This window comes from Myotis brandtii, unplaced genomic scaffold, assembly GCF_000412655.1.
Source record: "Myotis brandtii unplaced genomic scaffold, ASM41265v1 scaffold1077, whole genome shotgun sequence".
Lineage (NCBI taxonomy): Eukaryota > Metazoa > Chordata > Mammalia > Chiroptera > Vespertilionidae > Myotis > Myotis brandtii.
This window is the reverse complement of record NW_005353666.1, coordinates 311,856-329,787: the sequence shown is the minus strand read 5'-3', so window position 1 is coordinate 329,787 and position 17,932 is coordinate 311,856. Positions and strand designations below refer to the sequence as shown.

The window sequence follows — 17,932 nt, the reverse complement described above, 5'->3', positions numbered from 1 at the left end:
CTGTCCGCGCAGCAGCGTCAGGCCCGGAGCCACGACGGCCCCGGGGCAGGACGAACAGCAGCTCCGAGGGCTGCAGGCGCTTCCTCCTGCCCGTCCGACGGGACCCGCAGAGGCCACTGGACGTTCGGATTCCGGCCGGGCCTCCTCGCCTCGGCCCGTCATCTCACCTCTTCCTCGTCTAAAGGGGAGAAGCCTTAACCTCAGGCCATTGAAGGTCATCGCGCTGGGCTCCCGAGCACGGGACCGGGAGGCCCTCAAGGGGTCAAGGACCCGGAGCCGCTGTATTGGGATGGAATCAATCCAGCCTCTCGGGCTTCACTCGGCCGCTTCCGGGCCTTCAATGTAAAAACACGAACCTCGAGCGCTTTCGCGGGGCATTCAGCCGGGATCCAACGACCAGGGTGTCGGAAGCCGCACACCCTCCACGTTAGAATGTGTGTGACTTGCTCGGGGACCACAGAGAATGTGCCTGGCGTTAGGGTTCAATGTGGCTCCCCTTTCATTCATTATTTTGGCTTGCACTCAGCAGAAGGAAGTTTGGAAACAGAAAACAACGCAAACGGTCTGCTTCCACTTCCCAGTGGCATCATCAGATCCGGCATCACCAGCAACTTCAGACTCACAAACTGCAACTAGTTCAGACTTGGCTTTCTCGGTCAGACCAGCTCGTTTCCCCATCGAGATCCTGACAGTCGGTGCCAATTCAACACCGACAGGAACCCCCAGTGTGGGGCGAAGAAGGGAACTGAATTCAGTGCCAACAGCCCGGTTATGACCTGCAGGGCGTGGCCCCGCTCAACAGCGTGTCCGCTCCATCACCAAACGGCACAGTGTGACGCGGCGCCGGCTCTGCGATGGGGTCTGTGGTCTCACCTCCGCTGTTTCATCTCCACACAGAACAGCCGTCCACCCCAGGGGAGCTTCCTTCTGTAAACTAGTCTCTGCCCCTGGCCCCTCATTGGTCTGTCCTCATGCAAATGACTGCTCCAAATCCGAAGTTTGATTGGTCCAAAAGGCATTGTCCTGATTGGTCAGAATAAAGTTGCTTTGTGAAGATGCTGACGGGGGAGGGCAGAGATGTAGATGGGGAGCTCCGATTGGATGAGGAGAGCCTCAGTCCTATTGGTTGAAGTAGGAACTTCTTCCTAAGGGCCAGCTCAGGCGCAGGCCACCGTGCAGGCAGCAGTTCCGTGCAGGTTTCTCTCTGATGCCTGGCTTGCAGGAGAATTGCCTGTACAGAAAAGGCTGCTAAACTCTTGTGGGTTTTTTTTTTTAATTTGAGCCCAGTTAGCCACCAGGAGTCCTTCTTAATAGGTGTCTTCTCAGCATCCACAAACCCAGTGAAGAAAATAGACCTAAATCCGCCAAGAAGCAACAAAATCTTTTCCCCAAATTCTCTTAAATGATCAAAGCCCTCAGATCCTCTGGATAGAGTTTAATATATATACTAGTATAGAGAGAGGGAGAGAGAGTGTTTGATGTTATGTCTATAAATACTTTTATATATTCAGGTTTTTGGTTCTACTCTTCTCCCTTGGGAAATGCCTCTAGTCAAATACACATTTAAAACTCTTCATTCCAAGTCAACAAACACTGATTCAGCCTTTCAAGGCAGAATGTTAAGGAGTCACTATGTAGATTACAATCCCAGCCCATAGGTATTTTCAATGCTGAAAGAATATTAATATACAATTATACGTAAAGGCAGTTTAGGTGGAAGAAAATTTACTTACAACTAGAATTAAGATGTTTAAGGTTGATATGGAATTTGAAAAGTAAAAGATTAGTAGGACAGCTACAGATAAAGGTACTACTAGAAGCGGAAATAAGGTTTCAAGCCCAAAAAGACTTAGAAGTGGGAAAACAGGAGGCATATTCAGGTACATCAATCATTCCAGTTTGGCTTGAGAATAGGATAAATGACGGAAGCTTCTAGGAGTTAGGGATAAGCTACACAGAGAGGCAGTATAGTGTGAAGTTAAGATTTTAGTTTGAAAACCAGCGTGCCACTCACTAGTTGTGCGACCTGGGTAAGTTATTTAACTCAGGCCCTCCATTTCCTCACTTGTAGGATTGGAATAATAATGCCCATTCAATGACTCCACAAATATTTTATGGAAATCAACTATGAACTAAGGACTATGTTAGGTGACAGGAATATACTGCCTTACTATTTATTAAGTTAGACCTGAATTGGGCACTAACAATACAGTGTTGAAGTGAAAAGGCCACACAACTATGAGCCCACTTACCATAGACAATGCAGACACAGGTGAGGAGAAGGCCCAAGACCAGAGGCCAGAGATACTCATGGAGATAGAGGAGAAGGAGGGGAACTAAGTGTCAAGCACTGTCGTGTTTCAGAAAGAGGGTCTGGCCAACTACGTCAGCTGAGAAGGTGAGTTAGATGAGGACAGATAAGTGTCCATTTTATTCAGCATTTGAGGGCAATTAGCAATCTTAATTGTTTCTGGATGTTTCCATGTAGTAGCAGTTTTAGAAGCTAGGTTGAAGTCAAGAAGAAATAGGCTGCTAGGAATTGGATCCAAATAGGGACAGAAGCTTGATTGGAAAGAGCAATAAAGAAAGAGGTCGGCTGGGTGGCTGTTTTGAAGATAGGAGAATCTAGAGCCCGTTTGCATGCTGCCAAGAATGACTCCGCACGAGGGTGAGAAATCGTGATGCTGGAAAAGAGGTGATGGCTGCTGGAAGGCAGCCCTTGAGAAGGCCAGAAGGCAAGCAGCCTCTGATGGGAGGAAGCACAACCCATCCTTGTAACAGGCGGAAAGCAAGGGGCTGCAGGTGAAGAGCTGAGCGAAGATGTGCAGTGGCCTTGACCGACAGACTGACAGACTGAAAACAGGACCCTGACGCCATCTGCTGCTTAACAGTGGCATGTGGACTGAGGAGCTAGCTGGAGTTTGTTCTTTCCGAAACTACTCACAGCCAATATCCTGTGGCAGCTGAAATCTGAACCGAGTTGTTCGGGGACGGCTGACACTGGGCCAATACTATGGTAACTAGAATGTGTACACATCACAACTGTGCACAGCGAGGACGGCCTGGATGATTACCTGCACGGATTCTGACGTCACAAAGGATGGCAGGAGCTGAGTGGAGAGGAAGCTTGTGATCGGAGCTCAAGTCTTCAGCGATGAGAAGGAACGAGCCAGGACTGCAGGCTGCTGTGACCCAGAGGTAGAGCACTGTACGTCCAGACAGCAGACATGTCCAGGAGCTGGGGCTGCCTACCCTGCCTCTTGGCTCTGAGGCAACAGGATCTGAGAGAAAAAACAGCTTTCACTTGAGACACTGCAGTGGGACTCTCCTCAGGGAACTGTCCAGAAAGCAACTCAAAATACATCTGCTGGCGTGGGAATAGGGAGGAGTTCTATAAGGAGCCTGAGACGCAGTGAGTCAGGTTAGGGATGTTTCATAGTGACTAATTTTGAGTCACTTCAAAAATACAGAATCTATAGAATTTAACAAGTAAATATATATGGGCTTGGGAGAAGGGCAAGAGAAAGAGCAGAGCTAAAGTAACTCTGTCATGTTAAACTGAATGGTAATAGGTAACATAGGACTTAGTATGCTCCAGGGCAATGCTAAGTGCTGAGCACAAGTTCTTGATGGTATATTACCTACAATTCACATACAGCACTACCCTTAGGAACAAGGGTAATTCTCATTTTACATACAATTATAGCTACAGGGCGGTCAACTCAAATACCAGGCAGTATATTTTACAACTAATTGATCCTGACAAGTTCATCAGGAAGGTGCATTGCTGAACATGGACTATGTCATGGGTTTGTTATTTCCAGTTTTCTCTGTGGCGAGTTAGCAGCCGAGAGCTCCAGTTCTGCAGATTCCTTGGGCTACAGCGGTCATGTCTAAGCTGTGTGGTACGGAACTGTGAGTCCTGGACGATCCCAGTCATTGTAATACATACGTAAAAAGAAAGCCCCTCTGCTGTTTTGTCTTCCTGTTTATAGATTCCTCAACTAATGGGTCTTTTTACTGTCCTTTAAGTCTGACATGGTGTTTCAAGTTCTGATAACAGGCATACTCCCTTTTAGTGCACTTTGCTTTACTGTGCTTTGTAGATAACTGTGGTTTCATCAATATCAATGCAAGACCTACCAGCAAATTATTACAACTTGCTGAAGGCTCAGATCATGGTCAGCATCTTTTTAGCAATAAAGTATTATTTAAGTAAGTACATTGGTGTTTTTTTTAAACATAATATTATTGCACACTTAATAGACTACAGTATAGTGTAAATATAACTTTTATGTGCACTGGGAAATAAAAAATTCACATGACTCGCTTTATTGCGGTATCTGCTTTATTGCGGTGGTCAGGAACCAAACCTGCAGTATCTCCAAGGTCTGCCTGTGCAGTCATGTGGTGCTTAAGGACCGGGGTTTTGTTCTGAGAAATGGGTCACTCGGCGATTTTACTGTTGTACACACACCAATGTGCAGATGGCATGGCCTACTGCACACCTGGGCTACGTGCAACAGCCTGCTGCTCCTGGCTACAAGCCTGTGCAGCATGTCCCTGCACTGGATGCTGTGGGCAGCTGAGATGTGCAGCACGGCAATGTTGCAATTGCTACCATGTCACTGGGTGACAGGAAGTGTTTGGCTCCATTATAATCTTACTAGAGGCCTGGTGCACAAATTTGTGCAAGGGTGGGGTCTGCCTGGCCCGCCCCAATCGGGGCTGATTGGGCCAGTGGGGGGTGGGGGAGGGTGTGGGCGGTTGGTGGGCCGGCCCCGTCCCCAGGTCAAACTCCTGGTTGAACTCCCGGTCAAGGGAACAATTTGCATATTAGCCTTTTATTATATAGGATAGGACAGCCATCACAGCATCGTGATGCGGCATGTGACTATATAACTATGAAATTGCATGAACTGTCTCAGACATGATCAGTTGCCTCCCCCGAGCCCATCCCTTATTTCCTTGCTCCAAGAGCTCCAATGTTCAGTTATAGCCTCTCTTTTCACATGGCCATGGGCATCAGGGAAGATGGGCTCCAGCCTCAGCCCCAGGTAGTGAGTTGTGTCATCTAGTTATGGGAACCTGATTACATTCTATCAGCTCAAACAAATGCACATAGAAGTCTGCAGGGAGAGTACAAAGACCGACAGAACATGGATCCTGATCAAATGCCTGGGAAATATAAGTTTCCTCTTGTTTAAAAAAACAATTATATTAGCCCAGACAGTGTGGCTCAGTGGTTGAGCACTGACCCAGGAATCAGGCGGTCACTGGTTTGAATCCCAGTCAGGGAATATGCCCAGGGTTGTGGGCTCCATCCCCAGGAGGAGGCATGCAGGAGGCATGCAGGTGATCAATGATGTTTCTGTCTCATCGATGTTTCTATCTCTTTATCCCTCTCCCCTCCTCTCTCTCTCTAAAATCAATAAAAACGTATTTTTTAAAAACACAGTTATATTAGGTTTTTGGTTCTGGCATCTAAAAAGAGCCTAACCCAATTACATACAATTATAGCTACAAGGCAGTCAACTCAAATACCCTATGCCTGGCTAGCTCTGCCTCTCCTGACTAACAAAGAGAAAGACCACACATTTGTAAGCATTCTGATTGGAGAAGGAGTCATTCGTTAGGGAAGTATGAAATATATCAACATTTTTCTTTAAAACTTGGTAATTCCCTTCAAAAGAATGCATATAGTGCATTAAAATACCATTCAAAATACATCTGCCTTTAGAAGGTTTCCAAAATTTACCTTAACATTTTCTTAATTTGATACTTTACAAGGTTGTGTCATAATTTCCTATAGTCAATTTTAATTTTCTTAAATCTAAGAAGAATAATATTCCCATATTATAATCTACTATAAGCATTCATATGTTCCTATATTTTATATTTTGAGGTAATAGTGTTAATAAATATGGTAAGTACAAGTATGAAGTTAAGAAAAATCCAGCTTTTACTTGTTTGTTGTTAATGCAATTAAATGCTCCAATTGGAGATAAAAATATGGCTAATCAATACTACTGAGGTTTACAAATCTATAAACTTCATGTATGTGAGGAGTTGAGAGGTAAACATTGTTCAGGACATGTGACAAGTTATTCACAGTAAAGAGCATATACCAAGGCCAATGCCACGTAAGTTTCTGTTTCATGTTTAGCTGCAACCCAGCTGTCCCATGCAACATCCCAGATCCATCGGCTGGCAACCTGGAGACATTTTAAAAAATTAACTTTAGATTGAACATGTTAAGTAATTTTAAAACCTACACAAGCTTGATTTCTTTAAAGACACGTCGGTTTGCTAGAGAGTTACACATTTAACACACACTTTGTCCCTTTCTGGGGAGACTGACAGTGAAGCCTCCCGGGCCCCACTTCTCTCACCACAGCTGTCCTCTAAAGCAGACACCCGTCCTAGCAGGATGTCCGGGAAGGACCAGGAGGCCCTCTGTGGTTTGGGTCTAGTACAGCAGTTCTCAACCTGTGGGTCGCGACCCCTTTGGGGGTCAAACGACCCTTTCACAGGGGTCGCCTAAGACCATCAGAAAACACATATATAATTACATATTGTTTACAGTAGCAAAATTACAGTTATGAAGTAGCAACGAAAATAATTTTATGGTTGGGGTCACCACAACGTGAGGAACTGTATTAAAGGGTCGCGGCATTAGGAAGGTTGAGAACCACCGCTCTAGTAGCTCAGTGTACGGTGCTACTCTGCTGTGTTGTAATCCATCTTGAAGAATTAACCTTCCCGCCCTTAAGAGATTTTCAACTGAAAATTTGTTAGGACCTTGTCTCAAAATGAAGAAACGGCACTGATTATACACGTGGCTGTGAGAGAAATGCTAACTCCGGTGCTTTGCTTACAAAGCCACGTGTGGTCTGATACAGCCTAATTTTCTGCAGTGCCTCTAAAATGGCCACAGATCCTTTGTGGCTTCTCCCATCAAGAGGTTGAGTCTATTTCCCCTTGTATATCAGTTGTCATTGGGACTCGCTTTGAGCAAAAGAATGTGACATTGTGCAACTTCCAGCCAGGCCTTAAGAGGTCTTCTGCTCTCGCCTTCTAGGAACGTTGTGAGGAGACCCCCACGAATAGGAGCCCATCAGCCCACTGGAGGAGGATGGCTCTCGTGCAGGAGAACCAGGTGCCCCAGCCAACAGCCAGCACCGACCATCAGACACGTGGCTGAGGCCAACTTGGACCTCCAGGCCCAGTGGAGTGACCAGGTGGCTCAGGCACCTCAGTGAGTCAGCAGAAAAAACAAGCGGCCCATCCAGGCTGAGTTGACCTACAGAGTGATGAGCACACAGACCATGTTGTTGCCAGCTGCTGCGTGCTGGGGTGGTGTGTGGTGCTCCCTGAACATCCCACAGCCACAGAGGATTCCGGAAGCACACGGAGTGCAGCCTGGCGTGGCATCTCTGCTCGCCACGTTTTCTCTGCCTGCAGTTCTCCCTGACCTTTGGCACAGCTGGCTTCTTCCTGTCACTAAGGCATCAGGGGCCTTCCCTGTCTCCAGACAATCCCACTGAGTCACTGTCACTCTAGCGCACCTCCCGCCTTAATTTTCTTCACTGAGCACTGAAGACCATCTACCGCGGTTCTCAACCTGTGGGTCGCAACCCCTTTGGCGGTCGAACGACCCTTTCACAGGGGTCGCCTAAGACCATCCTGCATAGCAGATATTTACATGACGATTCATAACAGTAGCAACATTACAGTTATGAAGTAGCAACGAAAATAATTTTATGGTTGGGTCACAACATGAGGAACTGTATTTAAAGGGCCAGAAGGTTGAGAACCACTGGCCTAGTGGGATTGCATTTTTATCTATATATATAAAAGTCTAAGCGAACGAATGACTGAACAACCAAACGACTGGTCCACCAGTTGCTATGAGGCACACTGACCTCCAGGGAACAGATGCTCAATGCACAGGATCAGGCTCCCTCCTGTCTGGATTGGGCCTGTGGGGATTGGGCAGAAACCAGCTATTCGAAATCCCCTGAGGGGTCCCAGATTGTGAGAGGGTGCAGGCCAGGCTGAGGGAGCACACCAGTGCACGAATCCGTGCACCTGGCCTCTAGTTTGTAAATAATGATAATCTTGCTGTTTATTGAGGACTCTGTGCTGGAGAAAATATTAAGGATTTGAATGCAATTAATCTCACTTAGTCCTCACAATTACTCCAGCAATTAGACTTTATTATCCTGATTTATAGGTAAAAAAAACTATGCCCAGGCCACAGCAGTGAATGTTTCTGCCAGGATTCATATCCAACCCAATCCGACTCCCAAACCTAGGCTGTTACACTATCTGCATTATTTTTTTTCTCAAACTCTAAGCTGTGTTGCTTTATTTTCTTGACTAGAGTAAAAAGTAGTCAAGAATCAGTCATTTCTTATAATTCTCTAATTTCTTCAGTATCTAACACCCATTAATGCCTAAAATAAATTTACTGGTTAGTAAATGACATTAATTGTCAAAATAGGATGATTAAGAAACAGGCTATCTATACAATTTAATAGGTTATCAATAGAAAATTGTCATTTCTAAGTGCTTTTCAAATAATTACAGTGAAAGAACATAAATTTAACACAATTATTCTTTCATTCCCAGGCACCCCGGGCCTGACATGCCCTGGAGCCATCGCAGGGCTGAGTGAGAGGCACCCAGTCACTACAGAGGACAGACCTCGTAGTTCTAACTGATAAAGGGGTACTTACATTTATTGCCTGGCCAGTCTTTTGAATAAATAATACCTTTATAATCAATTTATAACGGTGGTACCCAAAGTCTTTGACTGCTGACAATATGACGTCTGCTAATTCAAGCGACAAGTGAGAGAAGAGTTTATCATCATATTTGACATCTTTAAGAGTTTCCTTTAAAAAATTAAAAAGTATACCTTAATTTTCAAACTAAATATTTTCTAAATAAAAATTCAAGTAAAAAACATGTCTAAATAATACATATAACTTTTAAACCAAATATTAAATGCATGTCATGCTTACCAATTTATTTCAATCACAATTTTGAAGAAAACTTATTTTGGTTTTTTGATTCTGTTCCATTACTCTTGGTTGAGCTGTAGGTTTCCCTGCGTTAGATTACTGTTATCAGACAATTGGGGAGACACAGGGGGGTTGAAGGAAAGCTGCTGGGAATTCTTTGGTAGGGAAACCAACTTCTTAAAGTGCACATCCTCGCGAAAGCTCTGATTTGGGATTCCCTGAAGCAGGGCGACCTGGTCCAGAGCTGCACCGGGCCCTTCCTGTCTCCCTCTTCCTCATCTCCTCTGGTGAAAGCCCACTTCTTCCCAGCCTCTCCCTATGCTTCCCACTCGGTGGATTTTTTCCCGTGGCCAAGGAAGTCAGGTTTCTCACCCTGCTTGTTAGTGAATAGCGTCCAGCGGTGGGGGAGGGGGGCAGGTGTGGGCCCTGGAGCCCTACACTTCCCTCCCAGCCATCAGCAGGCCTGGACCACCTCCGGAGCAGACAGCATATGCCTCTGACTGGCTGACTGGGACCAAAGATACATTAACCAATGTTCTGGGCTCTGAGTGACAACAAATGGACTCCTAGCTAAACATACAGGCATGCACTAGTAAAGCCAAAGAACTAGCTCTTTTTGTTTGTTTTGGTTCCCTTCTAGAATGCTCTGGGTCTAAAATGGGGTTTAAAAGCATTGATTTCCCTCAGGTACTTGGCTGTGGCTGTACCTTTTGGACACTTAGCAACAACCACTCCCTTTTCTGAACCTCCCTAACATATCCCAGGTTTTCTCTACCTAAGGGCTCTCTTTTAAATAAATAAGCACTCCCAATAGAAAAATACCCACAAGCTCCATCAATATATACTATTTCTGTGTCTAGAACTACATTCAGTGTTCCCTGAACTCCAGGGAAATCCCTGACCTCTTCATGACCCCAGCCATTCACCTACATCCCCAATAAGCTGTTCTAGGCCCCATCAAGCCCAATGAAACTCTATAAATTATCAAATTAAATATGATTTGAAATCCTACTATATTCAATAAATGTGAACTCAGTCTACGTGGTAGAACTGAGTGAGAGACACACCACAATGTATACTCTCACATCACAAATGCTTGCTATTAGTGTTTAGATCAGTAAAGAAGGTAATCACTAGTTATTTTATTGTAGTAAAATTGAGTTGAATTGCTTTATTTCCTGAAGCCATGAGCCATTATATCTTCATCAAATATCATCTGATAATTATTAGTTCCGTTTAGAGATGTATCTATACAGTGAAGAGAAATTGGAGAGTCACCTAACTATTCTTCTTTATTAATAAAAGCTAATTCATTTAAAAATTAAAGTTATTAATCATTTCTACAAACCAAATTAAACCTATGCTTTGTTCCAACTAGGCAGCTCATATCAGTTGTTACTGAAGAAATGCATTTTGTAAATTGGAGGGGGAGGTAATTTTAAAACAAGGAGTGGGGTGGGGTTGGCGGAATGCCACAAAGGGCATCTACTTATCAGGAAACTCCTGGTGCCTGGTGCCCAGAACTAGAGACCAAAGATGAAAAAGGGATTCAGAAAAGGTGGTGCCTCAAATGAATTTCCTATAATAAAAAGTGTTGTAATTTGGTCCTTTATCAAGAAAAGATGGTGAAGGGAATTCCTCCCATCTGAACAATGTAGCCTTCAGACACCAAAACTAGTAAAGTTAATACCGGTAAGTAATATTAGTATTATAGGGTTAGTTTTGTAAAATTGAGAAGCTTTTTTGAATGAGCCTGGGATCATGTGTTTGAGTTTCAAACAACTGTTTTTAATGAACTTTATATTCCAGTAAGTTTAAGGAAGAAAATAACGGATGCCTAAGTTGGAGATGGTCTATACTTAAAAGATGTTTAGCATAGTCAGGAACCAATTTTTCACACAAATACACACATCCAATGTGTTCTTTTTCACTCATTCCTCCAATTATGGGCGAAACATGGAACCAGAGGGACAGTTTATGGATAATTAAGAGCTAAATGAAATAAAAGCATGTTCCCTTTAATCTAACTCACAGCATCAATGTGAAGATTATTGACTACAAACCCAAAGTACTTTCATATTTTCAGAGTTAAGTGCTATAAAAAAACAACAACAATCAGGGTAATTATACTGCCATAAATCTGAATATAGTTTACCAAATCCCGAAAACTTAGATCAGGGGTCCTCAAACTACAGCCCACGGGCCACGTGCAAATACAAATATTGTATTTGTTCCCATTTTGTTTTTTTACTTCAAAATAAGATATGTGCAGTGTGCATAGGAATTTGTTAATAGTTGTTTTTTTTAAACTATAGTCCGGCCCTCCAACAGTCTGAGGGACAGTGAACTGGCCCCCTGTTTAAAAAGTTTGAGGACCCCTGGCTTAGATATTATATCATACACATTTATCAACCTACCGTTAATATCTGCTGGACTTTAGCTTCTACTGAATGAGCTTGGAATTTTCTGAGTGGCTCCATTCTATATGTATTAGCAAACCTAAATTTTGCCATAGAGCTCTTCCATTCTTTACTTATCTCAGCAATGGAATCATCAAATGGAGGCTCTACATACAGAACATCATGAGATGATTCTTTCAGCCTTTCTTGTACAATCTGTGTATACTGAAAGAAAGAGGTGGGGAGAGGTATTGATTTACTTACTTATTACTAGAGGCCCACTGCACAAATCTGTGCAAGGGTGGGGTCCCTGGGGTGGCCTGCAGAGATCGGGCCCCAGCTCACGCCCCCAACCTCACAGACCCTGCTCCACCATCTCGCCACAGTCCCGCTCTCGTCAGGGCCCATTGGGGCCAGCAGCGCCTCCACTGCTGCCCGCTGCCAGCACTGCATCACCGATGCCCACCATGTTCCACGCTGCCCCCTGGTGGTCGGCGGTCATCATAGCGGGCAGTCGAATGACCACCCGAGGGGACAATCTGCATATTAGGCTTTTATTACATAGGAGGATAGGACTTATTTATAATTCTTTATTGTTGAAAGTATTACATGTCCCCTTTTCCCCCCAATTACCCCCTTCAGTGCCCTCCCCTTCATATGCATACAAGGTCTTTGATTACCTCCTACCCACCCACCCTCCCCCACCTTCCCTCTGAGATTCCGCACTGTTCCATGCTTCCATGTCTCTGGATCCACTCTGTTCATCAGTTAGTGCATCTATTGGTATGATCATGTGATTGTTGTCTTTCAATTTGTTTATGTGATGTATCACGTTTATTAATTTGTGAATATTATACCAGCCTTGCGTCCCTGGAATAAATCCTACTTGGTCATGATGTGTGATCTTTTTAATATACTGCTGGATGTGATTTGCTAATATTTTATTGAGGATTTTAGCATCTATGTTCATCAGGTATATTGGCCTATAATTCTATTTGTAGTGTCTTTATCTGGTTTTGGAATTAGGACTATGCTGACCTCATAAAGAGTTTGGAAGTATTCCTTCCTCTTGGATTTTTTGAAATAGTTTGAGAAGTATAGGTGTTAGTTCTTTGACTGTTTGGTAAAACTCCCCTGTGAAGCCATACAGACCTGAGCTTTGGTTTGCTAGGAGTTATTATTATTATTATTATTATTATTACTGCTATTTCATCAGTTATTATTAAAACATATACAGGTTTTCTGATTCCTCCTGATTCAGTTTTGGGAGACTGTATTTTTCTAGGAATTTGTCCATTTCATCCACATTGTCTAGCTTGTTGGCATACAGTTGTTCATAGTATTTTCTTACAATCCTTTGTATTTCTGTAGTGTCAGTGGTTACTTCTCCACTTCTGTTTCTGATTTTATTTTATTTGGGTCCTCTCTTTGTTTCTTGATGAGTCTGGCTAACTGTTTATCAATTTTGTTTATCCTTTCAAAGAACCAGCTTTTGGTTTCATTGATTTTATTGTTTTTTGTATGTTACTTATTTCTGCTCTAATCTTTATTCTTTCTTTCCTTCTACTTACTCTGGGCTTTTCTTGATCTCTTTCTAGTTCTTTAGGTTGTAGGGTTAAATAGTTTATTGCTGATTTTTCTTGTTTTTCTTGAGGTATGCTTGTAGTGCTATGAACTCCCCTCTCAGGACTGTTTTTGCTGTGTCCCAGAGATTTTGGGTTGTTGTGTTCATTTTCATTTGTTTCCATGAAATTTTTTTCTTTCTTTCTTGATCTCATTGGTAACCCATTCATTCTATATAATAAAAGGCTAATATGCAAATCGACCGAACAGTGAACAACTGGTTGCTATGGCATGCACTGACCACCAGGGGGCAGACGCTCAATGCAGGAGCTGCCCCTGGTGATCAGTGCGCTCCCACTGGGGGAGCGCTGCTCAGCTAGAAGCCCTGAGCTGGGCTCATGGCTGGCAAGTGCAGCGGTGGTAATGAGAGCCTCTCCCACCTCCGTGGCATTGCTGAGAGGCCCTCGGGGGATGTCCAACTGCTGGCTTAGGCCCACTCCCCATCAGTCAGACATCCCTCGAGGGCTCCCAAACTGCGAGAGGGCGCAGGCCGTGCTGAGGGACCCCCGGAGTGCACGAATTTCATGCACCAGGCCTCTAGTTGTTTAATAACATGCTATTTAGTATCCATGTGTGTTAATGTTTTGGGGTGTTTTTACTGTAGTTGATTTTGAATTTCATTTCACTGTGATCTGAGAAGATGCTTGATATGATTTCAATCTTCTTGAACTTGTAGAGACTTGTTTTGTGTCCTAACATGTGGTCTATCTTTGTGATTGATCCATATGCACTTGAGAAGAATGTATAGTCTGCTGCATTGGGGTGAAATGTTCTATAAATGTCAATTAAATCCATTTGATCCAGTGTGTCCTTTAGAGTCACTGTTTCCTTGTTAAGTTTTTGTCTGGAATATCTATCCAGTGAAGTCAGTGGAGTGTTAAGGTCTCCTACTACGACTGTATTGTCAATCTCTCTATTAAAGTCCTCTAGAAGCTTTTTTATATATATTTAGGTGCTCCTGTATTGGGTACATATATGTTTACCAGGGTTAATTCTGTTACTTTTATTTATCTTTGCATAAATAATACAACTTAGGTAGCACTTTCATAAGTGAAGTTGAAAGATAACAAAAGTGTACTGATTTAGTATATACATCATTCCATATTTTTGACATTCAACATTTATTCTGTAACAGTCAATACTGTTTAAGGATATATTTATTTGGTACCTAATATGGTCCAGATAAATGCTCTAGGCCAGTGGTTCTCAACCTTCTGGCCCTTTAAATACAGTTCCTCATGTTGTGACCCAACCATAAAATTATTTTCGTTGCTACTTCATAACTATAATGTTGCTACTGTTATGAATCATAATGTAAATATCTGATATGCAGGATGGTCTTAGGCGACCCCTGTGAAAGGGTCATTCGACCACCAAAGGGGTTGCGACCCACAGGTTGAGAACCACTGCTCTAGGCACTGAACTACAGTGGTAAACTTCATTATAACAGTCAGGCATTAATTACTGTACTTGTATTAACTCCCAATCAAGGACTCTGCATCATGGAGTTATTAATCTAGCCTGAGAGATAATAAAAAAGTATACAGAGCCCTAACTGGTTTGGTTCAGTGGATAGGGTGTCGGCCTATGGACTGAAAGGTCCCAGGTTTGATTCTGGTCAAGGGAATGTACCTTGGTTGCATACACATCCCCAATAGGAGGTGTGCAGGAAGCAGCTGTTCGATGTTTCTCTCTCATCGATGTTTCTAATTTTCTATCCCTCTTCTCTTCCTCTCTATAAAAAAATCAATAAAATATATACTTTTAAAAAGTATAGAGAGATCTTGTAACATAGAAACCCACACCTGAAACTTGTGTTTATGTTGACCAATGTCACCCCAATAAATTTAATAAAGAATAAGTATACAGGGAAATGAATAAGCTAAATAGTGGTGATTGCTATAAAAATAAAATAGCATGATGATAGAAACTGGTAGTGAGGGACTAATTTAGCCTGAATGATCAGAGAATGCCTCTCAGAGGTAAGGTCTGAGAGGAACTCTAAAAGGAACAGGAAATAGGAAGGGCAAAGACCTCAAAGCAAAAACTTAATGTGCTGTAAGACATGAAGTCAGTGTGTCTGAAGTGTGTGCAGTATGACAAACGTGAGACTAGAAAGGCAACCAAAAAGTAGACCATGTAGGATTGACTAGGGCATGGTGAGGAGTTTGGATTTTATTCTCGGAACAATGGGAAGCCATTGGAAGGATTAAGCTGGTGAGTGATATGTCATAAATTAGTTTTAAAAGATCATTCTGGCCACTGTGTGGTGGATAGATGAAAGGGAGATCAGGGCCTGAAGGAAATAACTTTATAGGTTATGATACTTTTTATAAATAATGTTAACTATAAGTAACTTCATAACTTTATAATAGTGTTTCTAACCAGAAACATGGTTTACTTCTGCATTATATAAGAGTTTTTACTTCCAAGTAATTATGTTACACAAATCTCTTTTCAATTTATTCTTTTGATGCTCATTTAAAGTGATTTAAAAACACATTTTATGTTTTTAGGAGTTGTTTTGATATGGAACTACTGTTGTAGTTCAAGATGCTAACAGGGTTGGTTTCTCCTGACACCCCTCTCTTGCAGATGGATACCCTCCCTCTTGCTGCCTCTTTATAGTAAACCATCCTGCTGTGCATGCTGGCCCTGGTGTATCTGTGTTCTAATATGTTCTTCTTATAAGGACACAAGGCAGAAGAGATTAGGGCACAACCCTAAGAGACTCATTTTAACCTATTTACCTCATTGCAGACCCTGTCTCCACATGCACATACACTCACTTTGTGAGGTATTGCAGGTTAGGTTTCAACAGACAAAACTAGGGGCACACAATCCAGCTCATAGGGTCTTTCAAGTAATTTGTGCATTTCATCCAAGTTCATAAATGTATGACCATAGTTATTTCTAGTATTTCCTTCTGATCCTCTTAATATTTATTGGGTCTGTAGTGACTCCCCCTTTCCATTCCTCATATTAACAATTTGTCTTTATTTTTTTCCCCCTGATTAGTCTGGCTTGGGCAAGGGTTGACAAACTTCTTTTTTAAAAATATTTTAGGCATTGTGGGCTAAATATGGTCTTTGTCAATTTTCCTCCTGATTTTTGGATGGAATGCTCTGGATATAAATGTTAAGTCCATCTAACATAACATTTAAGGCTGTGTCCTTATTGATACTCTGTCTTGATCATCTATCTAATGATATTAAGTACAGGTATTATTTCCTCCATCCTTTTAAAATAACTGTATACAAATACAAACAACATTCTTAGCTTATAAGCTGTACTGAAACAAGCTGTTGGCAAAATTTGACCCACAGGTTGTGTTTGCCAACCTCTAGGCTTGAAGTTTAACTATTCTTTCAGAGACAGACACGTGAGGCACTTCGCTATGCCATCCTCATTTTGAATTAATCTTAACCACTTTCCTGAAGTATTCCAGGAATAGTTATCTATTTAACCTAGTTTTGGTCTCACCTTCACATTAAGGAAAGTGACTGACAGTAACACCAAAACTCTATCCAGTGGGGGATTAGTTAATTCTACAAATAAAAGTTGAGGTGCTACACAAGGGGGGAGAAATGGATTCAGAACGGATTTAAAAAATGTTTACGTTGATTAAATTGTAGTTCTAATATTTCCTATGCTTAGAGCATAGGAATTATCAGCTACCTACAAGTTATAAATGACTCGTTGATATACTCATTGTCTTCAGGTATATTTTGTGAGCATTTGTGGAATCCTCTCTTAGTCTCTTCCCAATTATGGGTCTATTCAAATTTCCTACCTCTAGAAGCTAGATTTTAATGACAGCTACGATCAATCACACCCACATCAAATAACTAAAAACTGCCTTTGTCCATGTCCCCTATTTCCATATTTTGGCCCGTACACCCCGTGTACCTGTGCACCTCCTCGCTTTGCATTCAGGCTTACTCATTTCTCAAGACCAATCCCGGTATTTAGTAGGCAGTAAATTTATAAAAGGCACCTCTGTCTGCCTCCAAATACAGAAACCTTTACTAGCAGGTGACCCGCTATTCAGACTCACTGCCAGGCAATAAAGCAGAGTTTCTGGGAGCAGGAAACGTAAAGTACAAGGTAAAGTTCCTGGCCTTGCTCCGCTGTTCTCCTTCGTTGTGTGAACTTGGCCTATTATTCTTCCTTCAGTTTTCCTTTCCTCTGCAAAACGTGGACACCAGAGAGCTGTCATTGAGCTTGAACCGTTACCCTGACTTTCTTTTTGAGGATTGTCTTTTTGTTTGAAATATATTAGGATTTCAAAATCAGGTTTGGCAGGTTCTCTCTCCCTCATTCGATCCTGACGCCCACAAAGTAGGTGTGAAAAGGAACCAGGAAAAGACAAGCGGGCTCAGCCGTTCCCAGCCTCGGCTCCGTCCTGGCAGCTTGGGAACACGTCTCTGTTCAAGTGTCAAAGGCGGGGGAGTCCTGATTGCAATACTCGTTTCCGGACTCCGGTCACACGGAACCCTGGAGTGATGTCGCCAGGAAAACTGACCATTTCCCCTCCGTAGACGGTGACTGAATGGGCTGCTATCTCCAACTGCACGTCTTTGCTCCGGTATGTTCTTCAGACACCGAGTCTGCCGCTGTTTTTAAAACCAAAACCACCCACTTGTTCTGCTGGGTATATCGGATATTCTCCTTTTTGAAAGCACGGCGCGCTCACGTGTGGCCAACACACCGCCTCGGGCTTGCAGGACGCGCTAGGGGCAGCACGGAACCGGAACCGGAACCGGAACCGTCCTCGGCAGTTGAGGGAAGGCGGTGGGAAAGGATCCAGCCGTGGGCAAATTACGGCCCGCGGGCCGGATCCGGCCCGTTTGAAATGAATAAAACTAAAAAAAAAAAAAA

The 17,932-nt window shown here is 43.0% G+C and overlaps 2 protein-coding genes across 2 annotated transcripts in view; both read right to left on the bottom strand.

Annotated features, from left to right (window-relative positions):
• The window catches only part of PHF10 (PHD finger protein 10), a 19,102-nt gene extending 18,180 nt beyond the window's left edge, over positions 1-922 (bottom strand). Inside the window, exon 1 of the mRNA XM_014542208.1 lies at positions 874-922. The gene's annotated coding sequence lies outside the window, so the exon portion shown is untranslated. The remainder of the gene's footprint in view (positions 1-873) is intronic.
• Positions 923-5,430: 4,508 nt separating this feature from the next.
• Positions 5,431-17,932, bottom strand: part of TCTE3 (t-complex-associated-testis-expressed 3) — a gene marked incomplete at its 5' end in the record, with an annotated part of 13,280 nt that continues 778 nt past the window's right edge. The window contains 3 exons of the mRNA XM_005857170.2: positions 5,431-6,215; positions 8,742-8,900; positions 11,447-11,653. Coding sequence (XP_005857232.1) covers positions 6,105-6,215; positions 8,742-8,900; positions 11,447-11,653 — 477 coding nt within the window. The remainder of the gene's footprint in view (positions 6,216-8,741; positions 8,901-11,446; positions 11,654-17,932) is intronic.